The following is a 14,021-nucleotide window of genomic DNA, read 5'->3' as shown; positions in this document are numbered from 1 at the left end:
GGCAGGTTACATTCAATGGGCCTGCCTATAAATACAAAAGCTTAAACCTTTTTCTTCTATCTTCGCCACTCAGACCAAAACTCCTAGCTTACTGTCTCTAACCTGCTCACTCTCAATGGAACCGAACATTTACCAGCTCGCCCTCGCGGCCCTCTTCGGAGCTTCCTTCGTCGCCGTTTCAGGGTTCTTCATGCACTTCAAGGCCCTGAATCTCGTCCTCGAGCGTGGCAGAGAGAAGAAAGACAACAACAACACCGATGGAGGAGACTCTCCGCAGCATCAAAGTCAAACCCTTTCGAGGCGGCGGAGCCAAGTTAAAAGGAAAGGACACACCCCCGCTTCTCTTCCAGACGCCACGCCGTTCACTGATGATGCGGGACGCAGCAACGGACACGTGTGTGTGGATGAGATCCCTCCTGGTTTGCCCAGGCTTCATACTCCATCTGAAGGTATTGGTAATGGGAAAGTCTCTGTTTTTAAGTGTGTGTATTGGATAAAGATTTGATTTTTATTGATGGGTTTGTGTCTTTTGTGATGCTATGGTTCTAGGGAGATCTTCAGTACATGGGAGTAGTGGTAGTATCAGGAAAGCTGGGAGCTTTGTGAGACCCATCTCTCCTAAATCACCTGTTGCTAGTGGTAGTGCCTTTGAGAGTATGGGGGAATCAGATGATGATGATGATAATTTGACTGATGCTGCAGAGTTGGATGCTTCCTACTTGCAAACCAATGGGGACTTGGTGAGTGTTTTGTTTATTGAATTGAATGAGTAAGCAAAATACTTATTAGTAAGTTTTTTTTATGTAGCCTGCAGATGCTACTGAAGAGCAAGTATCTATGGCTGCTTCAAGCATGATTCGTTCACACAGTATGTCTGGTGACTTACATGGAGTTCAGCCTGATCCTATTGCTGCTGACATTCTTCGTAAAGAGCCGGAGCAAGAGACCTTTGTCCGTCTTGATGTTCCTCTTGGTAAAGAATGCTTACTTGTTTTTTCTTTCCTGTTTACACAAATCATTACATGTTTGATTCGTAAGCCTCCACTAGTTTAAGTTCTTTACCAGTGGCAATGAGTTAAATAGCACTATACTCTATTAGCTTTGAGCCTTGGAATCTCTAAACCATTGTTTAAGTGTTATACCTTGAAACAGTTTCTTATTAAGATTTTTACACATGATCTATTCAGAGGCCCCAACGTCAGATGAAGTTGATGCCTACAAATGTCTGCAAGAATGTCTTGAGTTGCGGAAGAGGTATGTCTTCCAAGAAACAGTTGCGCCGTGGGAAAAGGAAGTCATATCTGATCCGAGTACTCCAAAGCCTAATCTAGAGCCATTTGCACACTATCCTCAGGGAAAGACTGATGTGAGTTTGTTCTCCTTTGTTTTTTCTTCATTGAACGACATGAACCTGATGAATTTAACTTCAATAATTGTGTGTGTTTACAGCATTATTTTGAGATGCAAGATGGGGTAGTCCATGTGTTTCCAAATAAAGATGGTAAGAGTTTATTTGGTTACATTCCTTCGCTTTTCAAATAAGATGACTCATGTTCTGTTTTGCTACTCCCAGCAAAGGAAGAGCTCTTCCCTGTAGCTGACGCCACAACGTTCTTCACGGACTTGCATCACGTGCTCAAAGTCACAGCTGCAGGAAATATCAGGACATTGTGTCACCGTCGTCTAGTGCTCCTAGAACAGGCAAGAGCTTTAGTTTAGAGAAGAATTAATTTCAATAAGCAAGTTTCATCTGGTTAATTAACATTGTGTTTTTTGTGTGTGTTACAGAAATTTAATCTGCATTTGATGCTTAATGCGGATAAAGAGTTCCTCGCCCAAAAAAGTGCACCGCATCGTGATTTTTATAACGTTAGGAAAGTGGACACTCATGTTCATCACTCAGCTTGCATGAACCAGAAACACCTCTTGAGGTTTATCAAGTCAAAGCTCCGGAAAGAACCTGATGAGGTAACAACAATTGTAACCATTTTGTTTTAGATTAGTATAAAGGTATGATTAATTTTTTTGGCTCTATACAGGTTGTCATCTTCCGGGATGGAACTTATTTAACCTTGAAAGAAGTTTTTGAGAGCTTGGATCTGACTGGGTAATATACATTTCCAATTTTTAAATGCAAGACTTGTTGTTATGTAGATTATCTGTATTACTTTTTTGACTAATTTGGCGTTATGCTGATGAAATAAACCTTCTTCCTTGTGTTTGAACTGTGCACAGATATGACTTGAACGTCGACCTTATGGATGTTCATGCAGACAAGAGTACATTCCATCGCTTTGATAAGTTCAACCTTAAGTACAATCCCTGTGGCCAAAGTAGGCTTAGAGAAATTTTTCTTAAACAGGATAATCTCATCCAAGGTACTTTAAATATTTTTTCTCACGCTTTAACACGATTTTTAGTTCAGTTGATGCATCAGCTATGCATTTACAGCTGCTTACTTTTCCTTCTACATAATGTGTACCTCACCATGTGAGATGTGACACTATACGAAGATATGTTAATTGTTGTGATTGCAAGATATACTTTTGAGTTTCTGACGTTTCTTTTGTTTTTGGTTTCAGGTCGTTTTCTTGGTGAGATAACAAAACAAGTTTTCTCCGACCTTGAAGCTAGCAAATATCAGGTATACTCCACGTGCATCTGCAGTATTTTTATGCATTGAGGAAAAAAAACATGAGGATAGAAGAACATTGTTGCAGTCAAATCAATAATAACTACTCTTTTATATAATAATCTGGTGGACATACAAAAGAGGCTTAGGATGTGAATCTCCTCCCACTCCCTCTTACAAACCCCAAGCCAGATAAAATATGAACCACTCTTCCATTTCTTGTTGCATATGCTGTATAGACAGAGAGCATCACGTCAGGAAACCTTAATTATTTTACTATACTAGACCTTATGAAACACTCAGTTTCTTTCTCTATGCTAATGTTACTGCGACTTTTCTGAAAACAAATTTCATGGCACTGTGCTCAATTTCTGTGTTAAGATACCTTCTTGCCGAAACAGATTCATGATTGTTCTTTATTGTTTCCCCCCCCCAACATTTCAGATGGCTGAATACAGAATATCTATATACGGCAGAAAAATGAGCGAGTGGGACCAACTAGCTAGTTGGATTGTGAACAACGATCTATACAGTGAGAACGTTGTCTGGTTGATTCAGGTTGGCTATCTTTCCGATGCTTATGTGCCTCTCTCTTTATCACATGATGATTGCTAACTGACCTACACTCCCCTCGCTTTATATATGTATGCTCGATAGCTGCCACGCCTGTACAACATCTACAAGGACATGGGTATTGTGACATCGTTCCAGAATATCCTTGACAACATATTCATTCCTCTGTTTGAAGCCACGGTAGATCCAGATTCGCATCCCCAGCTCCATGTCTTTTTGAAGCAGGTTAGCATCTATTTCTACAAAGAATCTCCAATCCAAATGTCCTGGAACTATTTAAAAGTTGGTTGCTGTTTCTTTGTCTGCATAACAGGTTGTTGGATTTGATTTGGTTGATGATGAAAGCAAGCCTGAAAGACGTCCCACGAAACACATGCCCACTCCAGCTCAATGGACTAACGCATTTAATCCTGCCTTTTCTTACTATGTCTACTATTGTTATGCTAACCTCTACGTGTTAAACAAGGTACCCTTTCTTCTGATCTCTTCTGCAACTAGCTTGGTGTTGTCAAAACTGTGTAATAAGTTGTAATATCTTTTCAGCTTCGAGAGTCAAAAGGCATGACTACCATCACGCTACGGCCACACTCTGGGGAGGTACTTTATTTCTTCTTTTGTGCTATAGTTTTCACTTTTATGCTCAATGGATCTTTAAGATGTTTACAAATTTCAGGCTGGTGACATTGACCACTTGGCTGCTACGTTTCTCACATGCCATAGCATTGCACACGGAATCAACCTACGGAAGTCTCCTGTGCTTCAGTATCTCTACTACCTCGCTCAGGTTTGCGGAGAGACTCTGCTTGTATTATTGTGTCTGATCCAAAATTATATCTGACTGGACTTCTTTTTTGTTTTTGGACAAGATTGGTCTGGCCATGTCTCCACTGAGCAACAACTCTCTGTTTCTAGATTACCACCGGAACCCATTTCCTGTGTTTTTCTTAAGAGGTCTCAATGTTTCCTTGTCTACGGATGATCCTCTTCAAATTCACTTAACCAAAGAACCTCTCGTTGAAGAGTACAGCATTGCTGCCTCAGTAAGTCCTTGATTCCTCCATTATAGTTTCATCTCACAAATCATATAGTAGTAATGTATTTACTTAAATAACTGGATTTTTCAGGTTTGGAAGCTGAGTGCTTGTGACTTGTGCGAGATAGCTCGTAACTCAGTGTACCAGTCAGGTTTCTCACATGCCCTCAAGGTACTTGTTATACCCTTATAGACGCCAAATTATTTTGGGATGATCTTGCTCTGATAATACTCACTCTTTTGAAATGTTTTTTATAGTCGCACTGGATTGGGAAAGACTACTACAAGAGAGGACCTGATGGAAACGACATTCACAAAACAAATGTGCCTCACATAAGGGTGGAGTTCAGGGACACGGTAAGGGAACAAAATATTGATATCTAATATATACACAGTTTAAGTCCCTTATCTGTAGGAAGGAAAATTAATATATAGAAGTTGATGCAGATTTGGAAAGAGGAGATGCAACAGGTCTATTTGGGCAAGGCTGCTATCTCAGATGTAGTTGTCCCATAAAAAAACAGCAATAAAAAATGGCAAACATGTAAGGATCCAACTTGGTGTATGTACAATGATCTCTACCACTTTAGAGTTCAACAGAAATCATACAAATCAAGCAATAATTAATTAAAATCTAAACCACAAATAAGTAAAAGAAGAGATTTTGTATCAAACAAGATTTTTTTTATTATATGGATAAATTAGTACACTTGTTTTATTCTGTATTTTTTCCCACAATTTACAAAATTGAATTTCTTTCCCACAATTTTTTCTTAACATAATCTTTAGACTTCTCAGAGCAATATATTAGATGTGGTGATAAAATATATAACAGCAAAAATGAACTCTTAATTTTTTTCAATTTGGTCCATTTGATAGCTTTAAAATCAAATTACATTTTATCTCTCAAAGAAAAAAAATCTTTAACAGTTGACCATGTAAATTTAAGATTAACAGAAACGTAAATTTTAATGGTCAACTTTTAAATCTTTAATTTGAGTCTTAGTCAACTAAGAGTTTTAAAATAACTTTTCCTAAGCAACATTTCAATAATGGATTGTTGATTACAAATAGTAAACTAAATATCTATTTTCGAGTTGAATATATATATACACTACTATTTATCAAAAATACAAACGTTTCTGTTCACATGTGCGCTTCGTAGCCAGTAACCGCAACTATAGTTTCTACCTTTTTCTTCTGTTGTTCTTGGCGACGTACGTAGCTGTTGTTTTCTAAACAATCAACTTTTTTTGGCGGTATCTTAAACCTATAGAAAGATTCAGAATAGGCATGATCGTTCGGATCGGGTTCGAGTCGGTTTTTTTCGGATCTGGTTTTTCGGATTTTAAACATTTAGATCTAATAGGTATTTGCAAATTTTCGATTCGGATGGGTTTTTCTCGAATTCAGATCAGTTCGGACAATAATTAAAATACTTTTAAACTACCATAACTTTTGTATCCCTATCGAGTCTGTATCGAGTCCGGGTAGGTTTAGATATTTAGGATCTAAAAAAGACATAAAATACCCAAATCCCATCAAATTTAGTCGAATAAGTTAGATATATATATATATATCTAAAAGTTTACAAAAAAGAATTAAAATAAACTATTAATAATAAAAATAAAACATTTTAAAATCTAAATTTTACATTTAAATCTTCATATTACTTGAAAATGTAATAAAATAATATTTAGAAAATAAAATATAGAAAATAAAACACAAAATCATAGATTTAGATATTCATATTTTTAAGTTGGGTATGAATCGATTTTTATCGGATCGGGTCTATTTGGGTCAGTTTTTCGTGTTTAGGTCTATTCGGGTCGGGTCTTTTTGGTTCTGGTTCTTTCGGGTAGAAGAATTTTGAACCCAATAGATACTTGTAATTTTTTCGGTTCGGTTCCGGATCTAATATTTCTAGGTCAGTTCTGGTTGAGGTTTTTAGAAGCAGATAAAATGCACAAGTCTAATCCTGTATATATTATCTGAGAAATATTACTTTTTTTTTGTATCCACATGTCATTGTTAGGATGATTTTTAAAATTATTAGAGAAATAAATTGGTCCATCTAATTATATAATAAGCTTTATATTAAACTACCATAAATTTATTATTAATGTTCTTTATTATTTCTTTAAATAAAGATTACGGAATTGCCTAATGTGGCTAAAGTATATATGTCAATTAATGATTTTGAATAATAAATATCTGATAAAAATAATGTTTCCTCTATCATATTTGTTTAATTTAAAACTATTCAAATAAATTAAAAACCACAATAACCATATAATAAAAATTTATATTTTTCTGTATATGTTATATTTTGAATTTTTAAAAACGGTTATAAGCTACTAAAACTATTTAAAGTCTTACATTCAAATTTTGCGATCCATGGTTTAAAATTTTTGTTATGACAAAATACAAATGATTACAAAATCATATAAGTAAAAAGTCTAATTTAATTAATAATTAAGATTAAATATATATATATATATATCATTTTAAATTAAACTATAAACCATATAAAATAATTAAATATTTTTGTTTCAAAATTTACTTTGAATAAATTTTTTGATAAAAGCTTTGAACGAACATTGACAATTTTAAAAAAATTATAAATTACTAATCCCACAATAAAAATTTTGTTATGAGTAATTTAAAGTTTTTGCTATTAAAAATACGCATGATACTATATGAATAGAAAACATCATTTAATAGACGTTAATATTAAAAATATACTATGTTTTTAATATAATTTAAATTTAATTACATATTATATTGTTTTGATATACTATATATCCTATCAAATTAAAAAAGAAAATTATTGTTTTGATTAAAAAAATTGATTTATATGTTCGCACCAATTTAGTTATATATGTAATAGTTACTGACTTTTAATTATTTAATATATTTTTTTATTTCATAATACATAAGAACATATAATACAAAAAATAATTTATATATATAATGTTTATTCCGCGCAAAGCGCGGATCTTAGTTCAGAATAATCTCTTAAACGAGACCATCTACGGATAAATACAAGAGAATAGATTCTAAACAATGGATTTATATTTGCCTAACCACGAGACGAAGTATAGATGAGTTTAATTATTACACACATTAAATACGTTCAGAATATTCAACATATATGTATGCAAGGTTTGCACTATTATTAGCAACGATGAGTTTAGCACTGATGATTCAGCCGATTTGAAACCCTTGTGATCAACTCCAAAAAGACGTTCTATAATTTTAAATATGAAGTTTTTTAGTTTTCAAAAAAAAAATCAAAAATTTTAAATTTGAAATTTTGAGAAATGAAACTCTATATTTAAAGTTTCATTACTTAGAACTTCAAATTTGAAGTTTCATATTTTTATTTGCATTTTGGTCGATACAATTACACATCACATTTATGATTCATAAATATTTTTTCGTTTATTGTTTTAATCTTTAAAAAATATATATCTCATAAATATTTTAAGTTTTGTAAACAAAATTTAAGTTTTACACATAAAATTAAATAAACTTTAAATAAAATTTAAAATATTTTAAAACTAGATTTAAACAACAACAATATACCAAAAAAACTTAACAAAAAAAACTTTTAAATAATTATATGAAAACATAACTATTACACAAATTTAAATATTACAACAACACTAATAGTCATGTAAGTTTGATCTGGACCTTACAAAATTTTAAAATATTGTCTAATTTTCTTTTGTGTAACTGAAGATGGTTGTTGTTGTTATTGATGTCTTTTTCGTGCAATGATTTCTTTTTCATATCGAGTATATTCACGAGTACTAATATCATCGATAAAAATTAGTCTTTTAGCAATATGTTATGTTTTTTTTTACTGATCTAATGTATTTACAAATATTAATATCATCCGATTTCAAAAAAGTTTAGCTCGTAATCTACAAAGTAGAAATGAGGAGAACCAAATTTACTTTGAAATGCACTTAGTAGATCAAATATGCATTATTAAAATTATTTTATGGAATAATATGGTATTTTGCTTGAAGTTTAATATTAATTAAGTTATTTTTGTTTAAAATTTTCTCTTTTAGTATAATATTTTATTAATATTTTGTAATATGTTTATATATGTGCTAGTTATTTACAAAAGTTTTATGAATTCAAATTAGTTATGATAAATATAAGAACCATATTATAAAATATAAATAGGTTTGAAGTTGAGTTTGAAGTTTCGTTTTTGGAGAAGAATACTTTTAAACTTTAAATATAGAGTTTTGAAAACTTTAAAATAGAGTTTTGGGAAATCGGAGATACTATGATGTTCAGCCGATTTTAAATAAGACATGTGATACATACGCATCAATATACTTTGCTTCTTCTCTACTGTATGGTCCCGTTATTATCAATAATATTTCAAAGAAAGAGACTTTTGTCCAACAACTAAACATATGGTTGAAAAGTGTTTAATTTTCTTTTTTTGAAAAATGCGATCTGTATTATTTTTTTGACTAAAATTTCAAAATGCGATCTGTATTGATCGATCAGTAAAAGAGGTTAATAATATTTTACTAAGTGGATGTGCTTTCAATATGATTACATGAGGTATTCTGAATGATTATGTTTATTCACTATGTCAAATAATGTTTACTTTTCAAGTGCATGTGCTCCAGTTTTACGTTGTCAGGTTCTGAAAACACGATTTTCCAGCTTTTTATATTTGGTATATACTATGAATGGGCTTATAAATATAAATACAATGAGAAGTTGAAAACGGGACGATCACTATGAGTTAGCTTTTTTGTTTATTGTTGACAATGTGGAGTTCCAACCTAAGAGATTTATACAATCTCGTTCTTCTGAACTCACGGTGTATGAGAACATGAATTTTGTTTCATTTGTAACTATATTGAAATAGAACACTTGTAAATTGGTTATATATAGTAGACAATATATTGGCATATCATTTCGTGTAAATACATCTATGTATTGCTACAAAAATGAGGCAAAAAACTATATTATATTAAGTCTGTTCATTCAAGTGTCATTTTACTATATATACGAAGATTGTATCCTAAGATTAATGTAACAGAGGAAAGACTTCAGTAGGAGACCACAACTAAACACGTGATGATAAAGTGTTATCTTTTGGTCTCTCCCATATAGCTCTTAAGTAATTAACAAATGAGTTGCAAACCATCGCACGGCGCCGACATTCGTTCTCCATCTCCCTAACTTCAAAAGTCATAATAACAAAAAAAAGATGAAATATTGTCGGCATCTATCCACAACTCTACAAAAACGTGTCTTATTATGTTTTTTTCATTCAATTAGCTCAACATGCAAAGTATATTAGGTCGAACTAGAAATTCAATAAAAATAAAATAAAATGTGAATAAAAAAATACGGTCTCGTTAATTGTTTCCGGTTTCATTTCGGTTTACTTTTCCTGTATTTATACCCCTACTCGTCCTCGCTTCCTTCCACCATCTAAAACTTGCCTTCTTTCCTTTACATCTATCTTCTTGAGTGTCTTCTAATACAACACAATTCACAAAATAAAATAAAAATGGTTGCAAGCTGGCCTGAGCCGATTGTTTCCGTTCAAGCCTTGTCCCAAGCCGGCATATCCACCGTCCCAAGCCGGTATGTGAAACCCGCTCATCAGAGACCGGTGGTCTACAATTCCGACCAATCCGGTCTTGACATGGAAGTCCCCGTGCTAGACATGAGCGACATATGGAGGAAACCGGAAGGGCTTAGGCGCGTGAGGAATGCGTGTGAGGAGTGGGGTTTCTTCCAAGTGGTGAACCATGGTGTAGACCACATGCTGATGGAGAGTGTCAGGGGAGCGTGGCGAGAGTTCTTTGATTTACCTGTAGAGGTGAAACGAAAGTACGCAAACTCACCAGACACATATGAAGGCTATGGAAGCAGGATCGGGGTTGTGAAAGATGCTAAATTAGATTGGAGTGATTATTTCTTCCTCAATTACTTGCCTTCTTCCATTCGAAACCCTTCCAAGTGGCCATCTCAGCCTCCTAAGATAAGGTATTTAGTATATACATATGCACAATACCAATCAAACCTGTTCTTCTATATATATACACGTGCATAACATAATTAAGTTTCTTGTCATCTACGTCTAAGGTATAGGTATAGTTGAATATATGTATATTAAATTCTCAGTGTGTATGTTCTTAAAGAAACCCTTTACTTAAAAAATATGTTTACTAAGTGGATGTTTGCATGAGGACACACGTTTCGTGTGTGTGTGTGTTTTTATAGCTGTTGATGCATCTTGATTACGTGAAGGCACAACTTGTAAATACATACACACATTGACATGATCGTCTGGTCTATATGTTTTATTTAGGCACGTGTCTCATGTGTGAACACCTTTCATGTGGTCACACCCATGTGAATCATGACTTTATTTTCTTAACTACATAGATACATATAAGAGATATAACATATGTAATTAAATTTGTACTGTGTGTTATTTGTCTTAAAAGTTTTAATGGTTGTTTTTTTCTCTTACTTTTACTGAATGTAAGATCACAAACTTTAGTAGTAAATCTATTTCACAAACAGTTGGTCTACAATCAACCAGTATACGTATTATATTAATATTAAAAACATACTTTTCCACCGATGCAGAGAATTGATCGAAGAGTACGGAGAAGAAGTGAGAAAACTGTGTGAGAGGCTAGTGGAGACATTGTCAGAGAGTTTAGGTTTAGAACCAAACCATCTCATGAAGGCATTTGGAGGAGAAGACAAAGTTGGAGCTAATCTGAGAGCAAACTTTTACCCAAAATGCCCTCAGCCACACCTAACTTTAGGTCTCTCTTCTCATTCTGACCCGGGTGGCATCACCATTGTCCTCCCCGACGAGAAGGTCGCTGGCCTCCAGGTCCGTCGTGGTGACTGCTGGGTCACCATTAAATCCGTGCCCAATGCTTTGATCGTTAACATTGGAGATCAAGTTCAGGTACTGGTTCTTAATTATATTTTACCTTTTTGAACATTTTAAACTACTGATAACCTGGAGAACAAAATAGACATCGCCATATATATGGTTTTAGAGACTTTATTGTTCATTTACATATAATACTGAAACTCTACATGGAGCATGCAAAATAAAATTTAAAGCCCTAGATCTGTCGTAGCAAAAACCAATAAGATTTTATGTCCTAGGCTCATATGTTATATAGAAAGTCTCCATTCTGCGGAATATATAAAAGTAATAGTGTTTCTATAACGATATTATTTTTAGCAAATTCATATAACCAAACAATATGTTGGGATCAAATTGTAGATACTTAGCAATGGAATTTACAAAAGCGTGGAGCATCAGGTGGTCGTTAATTCAGGTATGGATCGAGTCTCCTTGGCACTCTTCTACAACCCGAGAAGTGATATCCCGATCGGACCGGTTAAAGAACTACTAACCGAAGACCAACCTGCTCTTTATAAACCGATCAGGTTCGACGAGTACCGTCTTCTGATTAGGCAAAAGGGTCCTAGTGGGAAAAATCAAGTTGATTCACTGTTGGCAAGTACATGATAATTGATATATATCCCGAGAAAAGTCAGTTACTCCTACGTACTTAAATAGTCGTTGCTAAATAATATGTAACCGTAAACGTACACTATGTAAGAAATAAATTCATAAATGGTAAAATCAGATCTTCATGTTTACCTTTAATAGTTTATTTAGCCTATTGCCTATTGTGTTGCTAAAAGAGTACGGAAAGAATTGTTGCTCTCTTCTGAGGCCCGATATGAATATTCATATTTGCTTCATTGATCTTTCACTAGCTTAAGATTTAGTTTACATTCAAGTCAAAACATTTAAAAACGATGCATAGTTGATCGTACAGAAGGTTTTCAATAAACTTTACTGCAAAGCCATGAATTCTATATAAGGTTTAAATAGTTGAAATAACAAAATGAAAAGTAAACAAAGATTCGAATGTTTAGATAAAAATATCAGTAACCTGAGTCCTGGCTACATCTATGAAAGTTGAAGTGTTATCCGAGTGTTTGAGTTGTTATATGTTGATAAAAAGTGAAGCATTAGCTTTTGATCTCTTTCATAATAAGCTCTTTATTAATAGATGAGTTGCAAGCCGCCGTACGGCGCCGAAATTCGTTCCCATTTCCCTCACTTCTAAAGTAGCGTAAATAAAAATGTTGTCATCTATCCACAATTCTTAAAACGTGTCTTATTATGTTTGTCAATTGTTATCTAACTAGCTCAACATGAAAGTTTATTAGGTCAACTTCAACATGATGAAAAGCTTATCATCCAAGTAGAGTGCAAATGAAAAATTTACTATGTCAACCTCAAAGTCAACAAAGAAAAAGTGGAATAAAAGAAGAGTTATCAAAAAAGAAGAGTTATCATCCTTTACTGTCGGCCTTTTTTATTTATGAAAATGAAAAGCCCATAAAAGGGCTCTACAGATGATAGAAACATGAAGCCTAATCTTGTACCATTTACATATTTTTGGAAAATTACCCACCTTAGGTTTTCGTTATAATTAATGTTAATAAGAACTAGGTAAGGAGCCCGTGCGATATCGCACGGGAGCTCCATTTTATAAAAACAAATAAATCACATTTTATAAATAAAATTTTTTTGTAAAACTTTTTTACAATTGCTAGCGAACATCATAAGAAAATAAGACGATTTCCGACCGAGTTACTTCGGAAATAAATCCATCAGAAATTCTTAAGGAATTTCCCACAAAAACCCGTGGAAAATAAAAATCGCACAAATCTTTGGAAAACCATCAGGAAATGTGTGTGTAGTTTTTGATCCAAATTAGATGTATATGTGGCTACACAAATATATGTGATGGTTTATAAATATATAATATTGTAAAATAACTAAATTATCCAAGAAATAAATGACATGATATTTGTACTCAATCTTAATATTCTTTAAAATGTAAAATAGATATAAAAATGAATTCAACTATAACTCATTAAAAACTTATGCAAATTTAAGATAAAAACTAACAAGATGAAAAGCTACATACATATACATTTTGACAATTTATTTTATTTCATTATAACTTTTAAGATGAAAAAAACACAATCTTAAAGTAAAAGTTACAGTTTACATATTTTGACAATTTCTTTTAAATTAATGCAATTTTAATGATGAAAAACACATTGTTAGATAAAAAAAAATATATTACTATATATTGACAACTTCTTTTAAACCAATATAAAAAAAAATACAATGTTAAAATGAAAAGTTGTTAAAAAATGAAAAGTTGCATCATCAGACATTAATTGAGATTCATGTTATTAGAAAGATACTTATTGAGATATTATAAGTAGACAAATTCCATAGGATAGACCTAAAAAATTTTGTGTCACAAATATAGACTTTAAAAATAAAAATGACCAAAATAGACTTAAATGTTTTATCAAAAGAAGTACATATACACTTATACTCTAGGGTTAATTAATCTAAACATTAAGGTTTGGAGTAAAGGGGTGGGGTTTAGGGTTTAGAATTTAGGGTTTAGAGTTTAGAGTTGAGAAGTAGAGTTTTGGGGATAGGATTTCAAATTTTAAAAATTTAAAAAAAAATTAAATTTCAAAATAAAAAATGCTATTTTGGTCATTTTAGTTTTTGGAGTTTATTTTTGTGATAAATTTTTTAAAAAGTCTATTTAAAAAAATTGCCCTTATAAGTATTTGAAACTAATTATTTTTAACTAAAGAACACAATTCTTAATAGCAAACTCAATTTTGTTGCCAGACGAGGTAATC

General features: G+C 32.7%; 2 protein-coding genes across 3 annotated transcripts; both read left to right on the top strand.

The window, feature by feature from the left end:
* The first annotated feature begins 41 nt into the window (after positions 1–41).
* LOC103865659 (AMP deaminase) lies at positions 42–4,956 on the top strand. 2 transcript variants are annotated; one of them, XM_018658686.2, is made up of 19 exons: positions 42–455; positions 550–740; positions 808–973; positions 1,188–1,366; positions 1,450–1,501; positions 1,574–1,701; positions 1,789–1,968; positions 2,040–2,107; positions 2,236–2,378; positions 2,583–2,644; positions 3,077–3,190; positions 3,290–3,430; positions 3,519–3,671; positions 3,749–3,802; positions 3,879–3,989; positions 4,072–4,245; positions 4,330–4,410; positions 4,497–4,595; positions 4,686–4,956. In XM_018658686.2, exons 1-19 carry the CDS (start codon positions 116–118, stop codon positions 4,752–4,754), a joined length of 2,505 nt encoding a protein of 834 aa, XP_018514202.2. In that variant the 5' UTR covers positions 42–115; the 3' UTR covers positions 4,755–4,956. The 2 variants fall into 2 exon arrangements, with proteins under 2 accessions (XP_018514202.2, XP_009141729.3); XM_009143481.3 differs by having other exon boundaries at positions 45–449.
* A 2,776-nt stretch (positions 4,957–7,732) lies between these two features.
* LOC103865658 (probable 2-oxoglutarate-dependent dioxygenase ANS) lies at positions 7,733–13,820 on the top strand. The gene is made up of 3 exons (XM_009143480.3): positions 7,733–10,277; positions 10,887–11,220; positions 11,548–13,820. The coding sequence occupies exons 1-3, from the start codon at positions 9,796–9,798 to the stop codon at positions 11,794–11,796; spliced, it is 1,065 nt and encodes a 354-aa protein (XP_009141728.1). The 5' UTR covers positions 7,733–9,795; the 3' UTR covers positions 11,797–13,820.
* The last annotated feature ends 201 nt before the right edge of the window (positions 13,821–14,021 follow it).

The sequence above is a fragment of the Brassica rapa genome, chromosome A04 (genome assembly GCF_000309985.2).
Source record: "Brassica rapa cultivar Chiifu-401-42 chromosome A04, CAAS_Brap_v3.01, whole genome shotgun sequence".
In the NCBI taxonomy this organism is placed as follows: Eukaryota; Viridiplantae; Streptophyta; class Magnoliopsida; order Brassicales; family Brassicaceae; genus Brassica; species Brassica rapa.
Note: the sequence above shows the minus strand (reverse complement) of the source record. Positions and strands in the feature narration are given on the sequence as shown.